At 43.3% G+C, this 17,319-nt stretch overlaps 1 protein-coding gene across 2 annotated transcripts in view; it reads left to right on the forward strand.

Moving 5' to 3' along the window:
- The window catches only part of zranb3 (zinc finger, RAN-binding domain containing 3), a 67,121-nt gene that overhangs the window by 6,442 nt on the left and 43,360 nt on the right, over positions 1 to 17,319 (forward strand). For both annotated transcript variants that reach the window (XM_047339085.1, XM_035149767.2), the window contains exons 3-8: positions 3,751 to 3,769; positions 4,049 to 4,227; positions 6,570 to 6,801; positions 10,693 to 10,778; positions 12,360 to 12,531; positions 16,270 to 16,404. In XM_047339085.1, the coding sequence (XP_047195041.1) occupies positions 3,751 to 3,769; positions 4,049 to 4,227; positions 6,570 to 6,801; positions 10,693 to 10,778; positions 12,360 to 12,531; positions 16,270 to 16,404 (823 nt within the window). The remainder of the gene's footprint in view (positions 1 to 3,750; positions 3,770 to 4,048; positions 4,228 to 6,569; positions 6,802 to 10,692; positions 10,779 to 12,359; positions 12,532 to 16,269; positions 16,405 to 17,319) is intronic.

A 17,319-nucleotide genomic window follows, 5' to 3' on the forward strand; every position in this document is an offset into this window, starting at 1 on the left:
ATTTGTAAAATGCAGTACTCTGAGGGGGGGCTATATGTACATCAGTTAAGTGCTGTAAACTTCGATTAAGATGTCGACTGCAGCTGGAAGCAGAGCATGTTCAGCCTGTTTTGACTCATCCAGAATATTTTTCTAAATGACCGCCCGTGCTTTGATTGAATATGGCCTGCTCTCCTGATGCGAGCAGCGATCAATACGCACACTGTGTTGTCTCTCCTTGTGACGGTCAAATTACTGAGAGAACTCTATTCCAGAGACGGAGCTTGTCCTCTGAACACACACACACACACACACACACACACACACACACACACACACACACACACACACACACACACACACACACACACACACACACACACACACACACACACACACACACACACACACACACACACACACACACACAAGTTCATGTATTTACACCACACTTGTACTCTCGCCTATGAGCCTATATCGATGACATCACCAGGGGTTGTGTTTTTCTTCTTCACGCTTTAGAAAGCTGCCTCCGAGGCCACAAAGGAAGTTATGGATCTGTTTTCACACACTGAGAAGTGACTAAATTGATCTGATCCTCATGTGTGGAATCAGCGGTGAGCCCCTTTAATGTACACAAAAGGAGATTATGATTCTTGGAAGGGATTCACAAGGATACAACAAAATCACATCTTCATCATTGACGTAAAAATTCTGACTATTGACCTTATTCTGAAGAGGACATTATTACGATGTTTGCTAGTAAAGTTGCTAGTAAAATATTCCATTCATATTCCTGCATGGTCTGATAATGTGAGACATCAACATTAAATCCTGTTACTTGTTATCCTGAACCCATGCGTCGTCAAGCAGTTGCTAAAGGCTGTGAAAACATAATGAAATTAAGACATGTCTACATAATCCACATGTCTTCATTTGATTATTGATTCTGTAATGTCAGTTATGCAGCTTCCAATTAACTAATTAACTAATTAAAACCAAACTAATCATAAAACACTTCAACAAACATCAGTATGATAAGAGCTACCTGAAATGACGTCAGTATTTGTTTCTTCAATGTGTTCTTACATTTTTTTATCTGGTCCATGTCCTATCAGCTAACATGGAGGGACCTGTACTGCAGCCAGCCACCAGGTGGCGATCAACACGCTTTGGCAGTAGTTTGGCTTCGCAGGCATGTCGTCCATATTTATTTACAGTCTACGTGCAGAGTCTGACTGAAAGGTTGTTTTTGTTTTGCCTACGAATTAAATTTGTCATTTGTATGATGAACATATAATTTAATGGGTAATTTGCTGTCTAATGAGGTTATGTATATTTTTGCAAATGTCTTCAATTTAGATGGTTGGAAACATGATGTATTTATGCAGATTATTTAAATGTCACTCTGTGGTTGGTAAAAGGTAGTTAAAAACATTCAAGACAAAAAATTGCTTGTGTGTGTTTGTGTGTAACAATTGTACATCATGCACAAAACTTTATTTTTTTGGAAAAATAGGGATAAAAGAGCTTTTACATGAAGTGCAGAAGAGTGGGCTGAAGTTGGGGATCTTCGATTGCCCCATATAGCTTTTCCTTTTAAAGTCCTACACGCTATTCAAACAAGCATTCATCTTCCATCTTCCACAAGCACGAAAGAAACACCAGCCAAAACCTTTCCTGCTAAAGGCTACTTTGATTTGATTTCAAGTACATTCACACCACACAGCAAAACTGCACTCTGAACCCAGAGCTGTGTGTGAGTGAGCTTAGTGAGTCCGAGCCGAGTGCAGGGGAGCATCCTTCGAGTCAGCCTTTTGTGCAGCGTCCAACCTCTGAGCCGTTTCCCCGCTGACCACGGTGCACCGGAGGTCCGGTCCTCAGAAGAGAACCGGAGCCGGGCTGGAAGATTGGGGTTAGACACGGGGCCACACAACACATCACTGTGCAGAGGTCGAAGCCATCAATTCATCGTAGCCAGCTCTGAGCGGTGGGGGTGGGGGTGGGGAGCCCATTTTCCTGACACTTTGGGGCTTGTGGGTTTCAGAGATAACATTAAAAAGATGCGTTTGACAGGGACCGTGCCGTCGTCAGGCAACAGCACTGCAGCATCCTCGCAGTCTCAAACCGTCAAGACGACGCTCAGGTTATTTAAAGGAGGATGATTAATGTGTTGAGAAATGGCAAGCACCTGCCCCAGCCACACTCCCTCCCTAGTTTGTGGGTGTGGGTGTGGGTGTGGGTTGGTGTATATATGTGCACACACACACACACACACACACACACACACACACACACACACACACGCACCTGCACATATATAAGTTTACATGTGTGGACCTCCTTTTGTTCACGTGCCTGTGCATTCATTGTGTATTTTTTTGCATGTATTTTTCCTTTGTGTGCATTTTTCACACACATAAGACCCATTTGAGTGTGGCGTGTGTGTGTATGTTTGTGTGTGTGTGTGTGTGCGTGCGTGCACACATTGCGCTGACTGGGCCGGTGTGCTGGCAATTAGAAAAACCACCAGTGGCAAGGTGCACATTAATCATGTTCCTCAGCTGAAAGAGAGAAATGGGGCGGAGATGGGGGGAGGAGGAGGAGGAGGAGGAGGAAGAATAATGAGAGAGTGTGTCTGAGGTATTCAGAGCCGCTCTGTTGCACTATTTGCTCTGACATGATGTTGGAAGCGTTTGTGAATAAGCAAGGCAATGACAATGGGCCCAAACCCAGTGGGCAGAGAGAACCAGAGGTTGATCTATTTGCACTTTTTCCACGGGGACGACTCCAGCGGAGGGCATGTGTCGAGCTCTCATTGTTCCTCATAATGTGCTTCGTAAAGGGAAGTAGTTTGCTGCTCTGTGGCTGCACAAACATCATATCAGAGCCCGAGGTGAGCTGATGCTGTTGTCCTCGTTTGAGGTTCAATCGCAGGTTAATCTCACCCTCTTCAAAATATGAAAGTGAAGATATAAAAGGATAATCAGGATTAGCAGGGGTAGATCGCAGATTACATTTCTGTTGACTCACTAATCGATTAATTGTTAATTGCGCTAAAAAAACCTTGTGCTGCACCTGTCAGCAACACCAGAAGAACGTGACAGTGATTTTTGTGGGGCAGCTTGTCATTGCCTAAATTTAGATCATTAAAAGAAAAGAACAGTTTTCTGTATCATTTTAATGTTATTATCGTTTTACGTCGGGAATTAAACTGTGATTAGATGTTGCTCTGCATGAGCCACCATGTTACTTTCTTTTCCAGGTAACCGGATGAACCCAAGCGCAGGGAACACTCTGCAAAGTCTCTCCGAGGACTCTCAGCTACATCACAATCTGAAATATTCATTAGGAACAACAGCATTAATATTAAATAGCAGCAACAGTTCTCAAACTCAAACAAAGTGCCAGTGCATCCGTAAATCACAAGTGACAGACTTGAAATTTGTCCAAGAGTTAAGCTGATGGTATGTGTCTCACGACTTTTCACTGTGGCCAGGAAGGTTTGAGAGGTCGGGATGTGACAGGAGAGTTTTGGTATGAATCCTTGGACAAGCTGGGCATGTGTATCAGAATAAATGCCCCCCCCCCGATTAATGCTGTTGTGCCCTTGAGCAAAGCCCTCATGCTGCGGGGGGCTTCTGTCCTTTAAAACTTTAAACTATGAACTCTGTCTTTTTATAGCAACTAGGATTTGTCTGGCCTACAAAGTAATTTCCTCGTCTCAGCACCCATCTGATAAAGTTTTCTCTGTTTCCTTTTGTTTTACAGATGTATGATTGCTGATGAGGTAAGCACACACAATGCTGGCTCAGGAAATCTGTCCACCCCCCCCCCCCAAAAAAAAGAAACTTACCTGAGACTTCGCTGCATGCCTTCCAAATTAATTTGTCAGCCCTGTGCAGCACTCCCACGTGCCTAATCAGTTTTGACACAAGACTCATTCTGAGACCATATTACTCTTGGGCCTTGCATCAGCTCGGCCGTCATATGCAATTTATCGCAGCGTCGGTGCGCAATTGACTTGTTTTTCTCTCCCCTTCGCCGTGTGTTGATTTGCTCGGTCCAGATGGGTCTTGGGAAGACGGTGCAGGCCATCGCGGTGGCATGCGCCTTCAGGCAGGAGTGGCCTCTCCTCGTGGTGGTGCCCTCGTCCCTGAAATATCCCTGGATCGAGGAGCTGGAGAGGTGGATCCCCGAGCTGCGGCCTGGAGACATTAACCTGGTGGAGAACAAGAGCCACACCATGTAGGTCATCCCACCGCAGCACCGACGCCTGCGCCAGGCCACACATCTGTAATGATGTGAAGTTGCCTCGTGGATAGATACAAGCTGCTGGGGTGGATTGTGGGAGGATAGTGGGAGGATGAAGAGACCAGTCCATGATTTCAACCTCAAAGTAACATCTTTATTTTGCTCGTTTTGTCCAATCATCAGGCCAAAAACCCAAATATTCAATTTACTATCATGCATGACAAAGAAACCGAGCACACTTGAGACTGTGAATTTTAAATTCTTCAGAAAATGCCAAAACAATTAGTCGTTATTTATTTTAAAATCATTCAAGGAGAAAAAACGATGCATTTATCGAGCAGATAGGGAGGCATTCTGCACATCCAGACCCAGAGCCTCTGTGGGAGTGCATACCAGGTCTCTTTAGAGCTCATAAATATGTGTGGGATATCAATGCAAAGTACATAATCCACAGGATTATGTTCATCGTACATAGGATTATCTAAGTGAAAGGCTGCAGCCATTATTTGAACTAAAGGGGAGGTTGTCCTCGACAAGGAGTGTGGCAGCGTTTGATGTCAGCACCTCTCCTGCTCTCTGCCTCCACACATTCGAGTGGTAATGATTTACCTAAAGAGATGCTATTAAGAGCCTGAACATTCTTGGCCACACGGTGTGAAAGTGAGGCCGTGTGACAGACAGAAAAGTTGTGGCTGACAAATTAATCTCAAAATGTCCCACGGTGTCAGGAGCCAGCAGAGGCCGATGTGTGACAGACCTGACAGACAAATCATGTCAAGGCGTCCACTGCAATATTGAACACGAGCTGAATATTTTTTTTTTCCAATGCAGGAAGTGGGAAAATGCTGTCGTAGAGAATTGAGACTCATTTTCTCAGCTGTTTATATTGGTTCAGGTTTGCAGCCTTGAAAACAGCCACTTTCATTATCTCCTCAACTTTCCCCTAGTTCCCTTAGTTTTTTTATTTTTGAATGAAACAAACTTTCTGTATTTGTGGCATAGAGAGAGAGAGAGGGGGTAAAAAAAAAACCTTCCCACCTCACATCACAGATGGGGTGCAAAGAGGTTGTGAAAGCCTTCTGGGAAAAACGTGTCCTTGAACTGGATGTGTTAATGACTGAACAAGGAGGCAAGAAAAAAATTATGCAGCACCTCCTCCCTGTATTTTGATTCACTTGTTCTTATGTAGAGCAGGAATGGCACCTGAGGTTTATTTCAGCTCGGAAACGTGTGTGTGTGTGTGTGTGTGTGTGTGTGTGTGTGTGTGTGTGTGTGTGTGTGTGTGTGTGTGTGTGTGTGTGTGTGTGTGTGTGTGTGTGTGTGTGTGTGTGTGTGTGTGTGTGTGTGTGTGTGGCGAAGGCGAATTTGAGCTTGACAGATGCTGGAAACGTTTTTTGATTTCTCAGAGATGCTTATTGAGTTTCATGCAGCTGAATGTCGCTTCTGTGTTTGTTTGTTTATCCGTGAATGTGTGTGTGTGTGTGTGTGTGTGTGTGTGTGTGTGTTAGCTCGGCGCACAACCTGGATAATATAGAAATTGCAGCACAGCCCAGGAATGGATTTCTTAAGTGCTCCAGAAGAGGAGATTTATGAAAAAGCAGCAGTCGCAGTCGGAGTACGGCAGTGTGTCCACATCTGTGTGTCTTCCTCGGTCTGCCTTCACATTCATCACGTCCACACAGCCATTTTCAAAAGTCTGCTGTACTTTGCCTTAATGGCTTTGTTGCCAAGTCAGTGAACACCAGAACTTCTGAGCAGATTTTGAGTATATATGTATTTAACTATTGATACATATATGTCAATGGTAACATGTTCTATTTGCCACAATATGACACAAACAAATTAGTGAACATATTGAGGGACGGGGGGCATGGTGGTGCAGTGGTTGGCACTGTTGCCTCCCAGCAAGGAGGTTCTTGTTCTGCCTTGGTGGTTCGGGTACTCCGGCTTGTTTCAGCTCCTTAAATGTGAATATTACTACTTGTAATACTTGTATTGTTGTAGATTTAATATATATTAGGGGTTTGGAATACTGGTCAAACAAAACAAGCTATTTGAAAATGTCATCTTGGGCTCTGGGAATTATTTATTATCTGAGCAAATGATGAATCGATAAATTGAGAAAGTTAAAAGCTGACTAATTAAACAATTGGTCTTTGCAGCTCCTGATAAGCAACAAGTAAGAACAAATAAAGTAATGTTAACTTGCCATTCTTGTGTGTGTGTGTGTGTGTGTGTGTGTGTGTGTGTGTGTGTGTGTGTGTGTGTGTGTGTGTGTGTGTGTGTGTGTGTGTGTGTGTGTGTGTGTGTGTGTGTGTGTGTGTGTGTCCCTCCAGGGGTATCAGCAGCAGCAAGGTGACAGTGTTGGGTTATGGGCTGCTCACCACAGACTCGCGCCCCCTCGTGGAGGCCCTGACCAGGCAGCAGTTTGCCGTGGTCGTGGTGGACGAGTCGCATTACCTCAAGTCTCGGAATGCGGCGCGGACGAAGATTCTGGTTCCGTTCATTCAGAGAGCCAAGCGGGCCATCCTGCTCACCGGGACCCCGGCCCTGGGTCGACCCGAGGAGGTAATAACACTGGATCAAATGGAAAGAGAATAGACGTTTAACAGGGGAAAGGGGAGTTGTTTTCTTTTCAGACTGCAGAGACCTTACAGATCCAAAATTATTTTAAACCCCACTTTGGATTTTTTTATGAAAAATCAAAGATGTTCTGTAGCTAATGAGGAAAAAAACGACACTCAACAGATTCCAATAATACATCCTTGTGAGCCCGAACTCGGGAAGACAGATTAGTCGGCCGACTCAGGGCTCAGCTCCTGCTCTTAACAAAGGTGTTTCACTCCACGGTGCAGGTTGATCGCCATGGTAACTTGCTCCCGAGCAGGTAATACTCGGATCCAACATTCAAAAAGCCAATTAACTCTCTCTGGCATCACTTATCCTCAAGGATCCCGCGGACTTATTTCAATAACCTTTGTTGCAAAAACTTCATTTACAAAGCCCGATATGAACAGACACTGCACCGCAATAAATGAGACAAGTAATAAAAAGAAGCACACGGGGGAAAACTATTGAATTTAGAGACAATAAGAAGGGCTGTTCACAGGACAACGGTGAGTGGAGGAGCACCAGAGCCGTCCCCCTTCCCCATAATGATTTATTATATCATTTTTATATATGTTATATTGAGGATGTAGATTGCGGGCGTATTCCATCACTGCAGCTGCAGGGGATGAAGTGGACTTTGTGAATAGAAAATCTTTTCAGGCTCTCGATGTGAAGACACAATACAGCATCAATAACCAGTGCTCTATGACCAATGTGTCCTAATGACGGGGCACAGATGCAGCTTTGTGCTTTGGCATTTACACTCAAGTCATCCACTGCAGCCTCAGGAGCAGTGCTACTTCTGGCTTTTACTATGTTTTTCTGTTGCTTAAATCATCATGATGATAATCTGCTAAATAATTAAGGGTTATGCGTCGATGTATTTATTGTGTTTACAGAACAAAATATATACGGTTGATCTGAAAAACAATCTTTTATTTTTTTTCCAATTCCCGACTACTGATTGTTTTCAGAAAATTGGAACATATGCAAAACATCCTGTTTATGAATAGCTCTGCTCTCCGGTAAACACACACACACACACACACACACACACACACACACACACACACACACACACACACACACACACACACAAGGCCTTGTAATTATTCATAACCTGCGATGTAGCTTTTCTATGACTCTGTAACTGTTGCACATTGAATATTATAAAACTTTACTTCTACACAAATTCCCAAGTCGAGAAAAGATGCATAAAATAATCATTCAGACAATAATAGTAGCTCAGGCCCCCGAAAAACATTGAATCGCATCTTTAGTATTTTTTCTACAAGATTAATATTCATGATAAATAAGCAATAATCAAAGCTAAAGTTCCAAAAAAACATCCTTGGGTTATGTTTCCAAAATTTTGTCAAAAAAGTCACTAATAGGACTGTTTGACAAATGTCGCTATTTTCTTTTAAATTGGCCTCGTCCACTGGTGGCCGGCTGCAGTGTACGTCATAAATCCAGCCTCTTCCTTATTAGTAGACGGAACATGGACCAGATTGGACTCTGGCTCCAAATGTTCAAGGTGTCAGTGTTTGTTTCTCGGATATTTGGGCTTTATTTCTGGTTAGTGGGAGGAAGTGGAGACGCGTCATCCATCTTTGTATACGGTCTATTGTGTGAACACAAAGGCCACACTGTCTACTCAGCTGTCGTCCTCTGACCTGCTGTAGTTTCATAACCAAAAAATTGTCCTTGTTTTATATACCTTTATTTATTTGTGACCAGCACCACATATAGATTTTCTATTTTTCTTGCTATTTAAAAAGAGTAAAAATCCTATTTCAGCTCAGCGTCAACTTGCCCGGCTCCTTCTCTGAGTCTTACACACACACACACACACACACACACACACACACACACACACACACACACACACACACACACACACACACACACACACACACACACACACACACACACACACACACACACACTGACAATAGACCCATCTTTCATCGTCACTCTGACTATAAACAACATCACATTTGGTCTTTTATGAACAGCAGCGATGCAGCTACGTGTTTATTTGCATACAGAGCGGCGAAGTGAGATCCGATCGTAAGTGGTCACCGGAGACGCATTCTAATGATTCTATTGACAGGTGTGAATACGTACTTAGAGCTGTCTGCTTTTGATCAGATCACCGAGAATATATATATAATATCACCAGAGTTATTCTTTAAGAACGACACTTAACATTAGAATTAGAAATGGGCATTAAAACCTGTTTTAAAAAAGGGGATTTAATCATAGGTCACGCTCTGGTATGCATACGATCAGGATCTTAGCAAGTAGTGTTTAAGTGTGAGATCAGGAAGAACAGTAATATGTTTTCATTAAATATTAAAGTCAATTCTTATACTGACCGGGAGCCCCTGTGGAATCACAAGCGCTGGTGTGAGGTGATCGAATGTGTTCCAGATTCTGTCCCTGTTGTGCAAAGGTACAACAACGTTTCAGGATTATCATCACAGGTTTTGTGTTGACTGTGTTTAAGTGTCTGTGTGACACACGACTCAGATCTCACTGTCATCCCGCTGCTGTGAGGAAAACTTAATTATTGCCGAGACCCGATCATGATAATTAACTGATGAAATTCAGGCGGCTAATTAATTCCAAAATGAAGTGAAGTTCGTACTTGTAAGAAATCTTTAGAAGGTGTGTCGTCGGGAAAGTGTGTGTGTGTGTGTGTGTGTGTGTGTGTGTGTGTGTTCCTGAGTGTGCGAAGATGTGTGTGTGATACATGCCATCTTGTCTTCGCCTGCCTGCAGTGGTGAGGTTAGTTTTTTCGATATCTCTCTCCCCGTCTCTGCCACTAGAATCTGAAACTGAATATAACATTTTATCATCTGCAGCACAAACCTGATAAGACCTGTCCCTGCCTCTGTGCCAGTCTCCTCATTGCCATCATTACTCACTGTGGCTCTGACATCGAGTTAGCACACAGCTCAGGGCATGGTGCACTGTTCATGATGTGCCCTCATTCCACCCACCTATTATATCAACAGTGTGAGGGGTGAAAATGCAAAGCTCCTGTTGAACAAGTGATGAATTTAGAATAGCGCTCTCACTGTGGCGGCTTATTCAGATCGCCCTGCCGATGATTGCCTGTCATTACTCCAGAAATTGCTGCAAATACTCAAAATTGACACGGATCCTGGGAGCTTTGTTGTGGTGCACGTGATGCCGTCTGTACGTGACATGAGAAAACCACGTATGTCCTCTGACGACAGAAACCGGCAGCTCATAATTTATCGGTATTTCTAAATGAAGTCACGAAAAATGATCTTGTGATGACGGACAATTTTTTTCCGTGTCAGCAGCGATTTAGCAGCAGCGCGTTGATATTTGATCCAATTTCATTTCCCTCTCAGATCCGTATCTGCCGCACCGTGGTTTGACCTGGTTAATTGGCGCTGACAAAAATTACCACCCAGTCCTACTACCCAGGACTGGTAAACTAGGCGAAGGGCAACAGGACCTTGAATAGATTGCACACAAGATTTACTCTGTGACAGTAGACTAATCGTGAGCGCTGGTAAGGTCTGTGTTTCAAGCCAAAAAAAGGTTTTGAGTGATGGTGTGCTCTCACCTTTCACAAGCCAGAAGTTGAAAAGTTGGGAGGTAAAAACAGTCTCCATGATTTACTGCTAACTCTTCCACTTTTGTCTGGGAGATGTTTTTCAAATGTATGTGATGTTATAGAAATACTACGTTTTTTTAAAGGGTCATCTTCTGGTACTGCGATCAGGGCGGTTGACGTGATATCACCATGACGATGAGAGCTACGTGGCGTGAAGCGCTCAGATCTATTTTCTGTGTGTGTTTCCACAGCTGTTCATGCAGATCGATGCCCTCTATCCGAAGAGCTTCGGGACCTGGACCGACTTCGCCAAGAAATTCTGCAACGCCCGCTACAGGTGAACGTTCAGCACCGACCCACAGAACAACAACGTATATAACCTCATATTTTCCAATTGGTCTATGTTACATTTACTGTATCTTACAACTGACAGACATTTCATTTAAATTTTGTTTATTCTATAATCCACACAATGATATATTTGATATTTTTCTGTCAGAAATGTACCTCTGTTTCACATTTTGGGAAATAATACACAAAACTCAGATTAAAACAATGTTGTGGTTTAACAGGGGGGTCATGTACCAGACTAAGAATTAATTCATCACATAATCCCTTATAAAACCACATCTTTTAATTTTTAACACTTGCACAAATTCAACAAAATAAGACATAACTTTCCCCCTCTTCTTTCTGTCTTTATGCTAAGCTAAGATAGCCATCTGATGGCTCCAGCTTCATGTGGAACTATCAATCTTCTTAATTAACTTAAATATATTTTCAAACTCATTTTCTCCAAGTGTAATACCTGATTTCGGTCTTTTCTTGGTGAAATTAGCCGAGTTTCATTAAACCTCACCTACCATTTCATTCTCAGTCTTTATTAAAGTGAGCATTGGGGTAAGGCGGACTCTACCTGAGTCTGGAGTGGCGGAGCTGCTGAGTAGGTTTGTTGTTGGAGCCAGACGGCAACTGAAGCCAAGCCTTAAATGCCAATTGGCTGCTGGTTGCCAGCGACGATCAGTTACATGTGTGAACAAACACATCAAATACATTGTTTTGGATGTCCATCAAAGTCAGCGGCTCGGTTGGGGATGGGCCCGACGCCATTAATGATAACAGTTTGTATATAATGGTACTTAGTGTGGTTGGGAATACCGTTCTGAGCCACACACACACACACACACACACACACACACACACACACACACACACACACACACACACACACACACACACACACACACACACACACACACACACACGGATCCATACAACAGAGGAATCACAAGGCGGTTCCATAACGTGTTCCTATTGCATTCCCTTCATGATAGTGAAGTCCAGGAGACAGAGCAGCAGCATCTCAGCTGCACAGGTCCTGGTTCAAATTCTCACAACCAGGCATAAATGTTGTTTTCGAAGAAGCGAGTCGGTTTTCTCTTCCTTCAGCAACTTCAAGTTTGAAAATCGAAGTGTGAAACAGTAAATTCTGGCAGTGCCTTGTTAACTTTGTCCACACTTCCAGCCAATATGGCAGATAACCAGCCTTTGTATTGAGGGCCAGTACTATTCTAAAAATCCGTTTGGCGGATAAATTGTGAAAGTTGCTGGTGAGTTTTGGGATGAACCTGCTGCTGTGGCCATTAGACAAAATAGTTTCCATTCTGCAAATTGCCCTTAAGCAAAAAGCTGATCCCCGGACTGCTCCAGCAGAGCTGCTCAGCGATAAACAGTGGAAGGCTGTTGTGCTACTGGGCAGCTCCCAGGTGGGAATGTTTATATGTGTTTAACTATTCCTTCAGGCCAGTGCTGTAAATAAGTATGTTTTCTTAGGAAGTTTGACTCTGTGAGAAACGTGTGTCTCTGAAAAAAATAGAAATAAGAATGCCGGCTTCACCTCCCATTCCATGTCTCCCAGGTACTTTGGGTCTCGCAGACAGTGGGACTGTCGCGGTGCGTCCAACCTGGAGGAGCTGCACCAGCGGCTGAGTCAGATCATGATCCGCCGTCTCAAGGCTGAGGTGCTCACTCAGCTGCCCCCCAAAATCCGACAGCGTATCCCCTTCGACCTGCCCAAGGAGGCTGCAAAGGTACCTTTCTGATGCACAGACATTTTGTTTGTTTTACCCATTAATTTATGCTTTAAAAAAATTCATACATGGCCACAAGGATAACTTCAAAATGACCAATCTACTGTGACATCCTGATTAATTATGAAGACACAGTTTCATGCTGGTTGCCAAAATGAAATTCTGTGGGGTTCTCAGCACACGGGGAGTGATTCACTGAACTTTCCCCCACAAATCACACCGACATTTGCTCATTTGTTGTTGTTTGCCTCAGCTAATTTTCAATTCAATTAATGGTTTTTATTCTTGTATCAATCAAAACCACCAAATATTGTGCTTCATGCAAAAATCACTTGCACAAACTATTTAATTCCTAAGTGGCACACAGCAACGATTTAGAAAACTTGTGTCAGTCATCAATTCTGAGTCATGCACAGACCTTGTCTGCTTTTCTAAGTGATAAAAAAACTCTTGTTTTGATTTTAAGTGAATCTTCGTGCTTCGGTCTGAGTTTAAATGTGATTAGAGCTTCAGCAGTTACTCTATAAATTGATTAATCACACTATAATTATTATATTTGTTAATAATATTTTGTATTATTAATTTTGAATCTGGAATGTAAATATCAAATAACTGTAGTGGAATTTAAAAAGTACAATGTCTGTCACTGAATTTTTATTGGAATAGAAATATGATAAAATATTAAAGTAAAGTACTTTTTTGATTTATATTTTAAATCTATTAGCGAGTTTCACCATGGCAATCTTTTACATTTCAGTAGTTGTAGACAATTCTCTTTCTTCAATAATACATACGTCTCTCAGGGGAAACATGACTGATTCATTATGATAACTGACAAAGTAATATCACTGTGTAATATCCTGCTTTCCATTTCCACGACTGTATTAACATTTTCCAGTTGTTTCCAAGACTGATACTGTTTAAATTTGTTATGTTTCTATCTGATTTTCTGACACCAGACCTGAATCTCCACCCGGTTAAATCCCCCTTTCCTCCGGTAACATTGTTTCGAATCAAACTTACCCACAAGAACAGAACATTCTCATATGGACACAGTGAATCTGAGATGTAGAAAAATAGCAAGATAACGTTCCTGAATGATTTCGGACATTTACTAGTATAAACAATTTACAAGTTATTTAGTGACAATTAATCGTCTTTTGGCATCGCAGGCTGGTCCTTCTGCTTGATAAGAACTTGATGTTTTCGGTTTTCTCATCCATTCACACATGATGGCTACTGTGTCCAGTGTAGAAAACTGTCGACTGCAGCGTCAAGATTAAATAACTCCCCATTAGCCCAAAGTAAGATGCAGCGAGATCCCGCTCACTGTGTTCTCCTTCCTCCATCTATTCCTGGATCTATTTGTAGATGGTGGAATGTCATGTTTCGTGTGTAGGTGTTCGCTTCACTTTTAGCCTCACCCAAAGTTATGGTTGCGGTTTCTGCCTCCCACGCCGTGCTGGATGCGTGGGAATTTACACGTGAATGCTAATGCGGCTCTGACCTGGCCTTCGCGCCTGTCGCTCTCCGCATCGGCTCACTGGTGTCGAGGCTACGAAGGGTTAGATTCCCCGCTGTGTGCGAGAATACGCCGAAGCATCCACGAAAAAAAGCCCTTTATTATATTTTGTATCATATCAGCAGGAGTGGAAAAACACTGGAGGAGCTCTTTCAGCAGTAATTATGCACCGAGCCACCGTCCCAGGAAGTTACTCAGGAAAGTGATGATGCAGGATTTTACCCAAGTCTCCCTAAATGTTAAGTGACGCTTTAATTGGGGGCTAAATATGGTCAGTGTTTCTACATTGCGGCGCCAATTAGGCCACCGAACGTACATGTAGAACTGTGGGAAAAGTTCATGTCATGTCGTGTAGCTCTCGCTTTACTCTCTTATCTGGAGCCGGCTGAAACAGCTGCGTCTGTTCGTGATCTCCTCAGAGGAGTGAGCTTAGAGATCATTTGTCTCCGGTTGAAAACAAAAAAACACCACAAAAGCTGTTCTGCTCTACAGTTTATGTTGTATTTTTGCATGCATGTTTTTGTTTCACGGCGTCACAGCGACAATGGAGGGGGTTTGAAGAGATGAGAAAGGACGCTGTGAAGTGGTCAGTCGCCCAAATCTGCAACCAGGAAAATAGGAACAATAGACAACATAAAATACCGAGTGGACCTTATTTTCCTGACGGTATCTCCTGCGTACCAGCACCCCTCACCAGTTCATTCCTCCTATCTCATTTTACTCCCTAATGATGGCTTTTATCATCCGCAGCCAGACACTTTTTATGTCCCTCCTGCCCTTTACTTCCTCAGCCCTGGCCTTTTGTCTGCGTTACTCTAGTGAATATCATCGAGGGTGGAGTGTTTAGCCACTCGTGTTATTTTTCTTCTTATTATTATTTTTTTCCCCGGCACATTATGAAGAAATTCTCGGATGTAAACTTTTTAATTAAGATAAAACACGGCGAGACAGTCTGAGCTGCGTTTGTGGAGGTGCTGCTTAGTGAAACATCTGAGGGAAGGCATAAAGGAAATGCAGCTTTTATGCTCCTTCGATATGATAATATTTATTCATCCCAGCGTCCTTGACTTTGACGAGGTTTGAATCCACTGAAATGCTAATTATCGCAATAAGTGGTGCAGAGCTTCCACATCTCACCACAGTCGTTTCATGGTAGCAGTGTAGAACACAGGGAAAGATGCAGTGTAGTGAAACCCGCCTCGGTTACATGTGTGAGCGCTTGAATTAATAAGACTTCTCTCCTTTTCTCACACGTTTTATTTCCTCCCCTCCGACCTCCTTCACACACCCACCACGATGTGCATGTACTGTATGTGCTTCCTCACACGCCGCTGCCTCTTCCTTCACTTCGCCATATGGTTCACAGTTCTCCGCCGTTTGATTTGCGGCGCTTTAAGACGGCGCTCGCTCCTGTGGAACTTTTCCACGTTTTTTTTTTTTTTGTGTGTCATCCTGCAGCCTGGATTTAGACAGATTCCATGCAGTGTTCTTGCAAAAATAGCCGTTAATGACAAACTGGTTTACTGTTAGACAATTTAATAAAGAAGACACGGGGGTTCATTGTCTTCCAAAGCACCTGAAATTATTAGTTATTGCAGGAAAATTGAATCAAACATACGGCATGCTGCTTTTCTTGTCAGATTTCTACAAGACGCACAATGTGCTGAAGCCGGCTGTTAATGAACTAACTTCTATATGAGGCCTGTTTTTATGATAAACAGGCCTAACCTACATGTGGACAACAACGCACGGCCTCTCCCCGCGCGTCTCGTTTCTGAGCACAACGCAGCATATGCTTCCCTTCGCCGGCAGCCGCTCCCACTGCGATCCTCTCCACTCGACACGCCGCCTTAAATACTCCTCGCCAATCACCTTGAGAGCACGCGAGCCCTCTTTGATTTATTGTACCGGCCCGCTCGCTTCTCCATCTTCGACCCCAGCTTGTCACAAGAAGGCTATAATTGGGAGACGCTCATGACCCACCTAACACAGCAGCCCAGTCAGAGGGGGTGGCATCCTTGGGAATTCTCCCTCTCTCTCTCATTTTTTTCCCCCTCTTCCAGGGAAAGTAGGACACCCAGCAGCACCATTAATTGTTCTGCCCTTTATACCTCAAAAACAGTGGCGAACAAGAGAGAGAGAGAGTGAGAGAGAGAAGGGTGGATGAAGGAAGAAAGGAAGCAGCCTCACCGTCTATGTGCTCTCCTTGTTTCCAGGAGGCCTCAGCCAGCTTCGCCAAGTGGGAGAGACTGATGAAGGGACTGGGGTCGGGGGTCGCCGCCACGGACACCCCCTTCACCGAGGTCATGGGGCTGGTCACACAGATGTACAAACAAACAGCCATAGCCAAGGTAATGGGAAAGCAGGTGGTCTCAGAGTACATCTTGTTTGAGCCCAGCCTATGTCATTATCCTCTGCAGTGTATCTTTAAGGCTGAAGTTCAGTATTGTGTGGGTGTATCCAAATATTTTCTATATATTTTATTCATGTGTGATAGAGCTCTATGTTTGTCCCCGAACTTGATAATTAAAACATTTTGAATTAAAAACACATCCGCCAGCCACACTGTTACACTGGCTGATGTGTTCCCTCATTAGCATGAACACACTCGTTTTAAATGAATCCTAAATGTCCTGCTGCTGTAACTACTCACTCTAGCACCAAATGTTTGTCAATCCCTACCTGAAAATAGTAGTTTGAGTGATGTTGGTTTAAAACTAGTGTCCAACTGCTTAAGTGAGTTATTTCCCCATTTTTCCAACAATGTCACAGATATTTCTGACCCATGTTTTTAAAGATCTTCATTAGGAACCTGTGGGTTTGGTGCTGAGTGACACATCAACCCTCTCCTTTGAACTTCATAGTAGTTTGATGGTTGGATGCTGAGAGTTCATCTCAGGGCATTTGTACCTAATGCACTCAAACCTTTATAGACGGCCGGCTCCAGTCAAAATCTAACATTAGCTCCTATCAGCTTTATTATCAAAGAGGCAGAAATAGAGTTGAACCTTTCAGCAGTTCAGAAAACGCAGGATTTTGCATCATTTCAGGGAGCGGGTTGGATCTCAAGCTTTGACCAGGGGGTTAAAGTGTGGATCACATTGAAAGTGAAATAAATCAGATTCATGCAGACAGGAAGAAAACATGTGCAAGTATAAGATGGACAAATAGATGGATTTTTGACCGGTTTAAAGAGGGAAAGTGATTTTCTTTTGTGTCTGCAGCCAAGTATCTGTAGAAAGTCCATGCATATTGGGCAAAACAAG

Source organism: Hippoglossus stenolepis, chromosome 24 (assembly GCF_022539355.2).
Source record: "Hippoglossus stenolepis isolate QCI-W04-F060 chromosome 24, HSTE1.2, whole genome shotgun sequence".
In the NCBI taxonomy this organism is placed as follows: Eukaryota; Metazoa; Chordata; class Actinopteri; order Pleuronectiformes; family Pleuronectidae; genus Hippoglossus; species Hippoglossus stenolepis.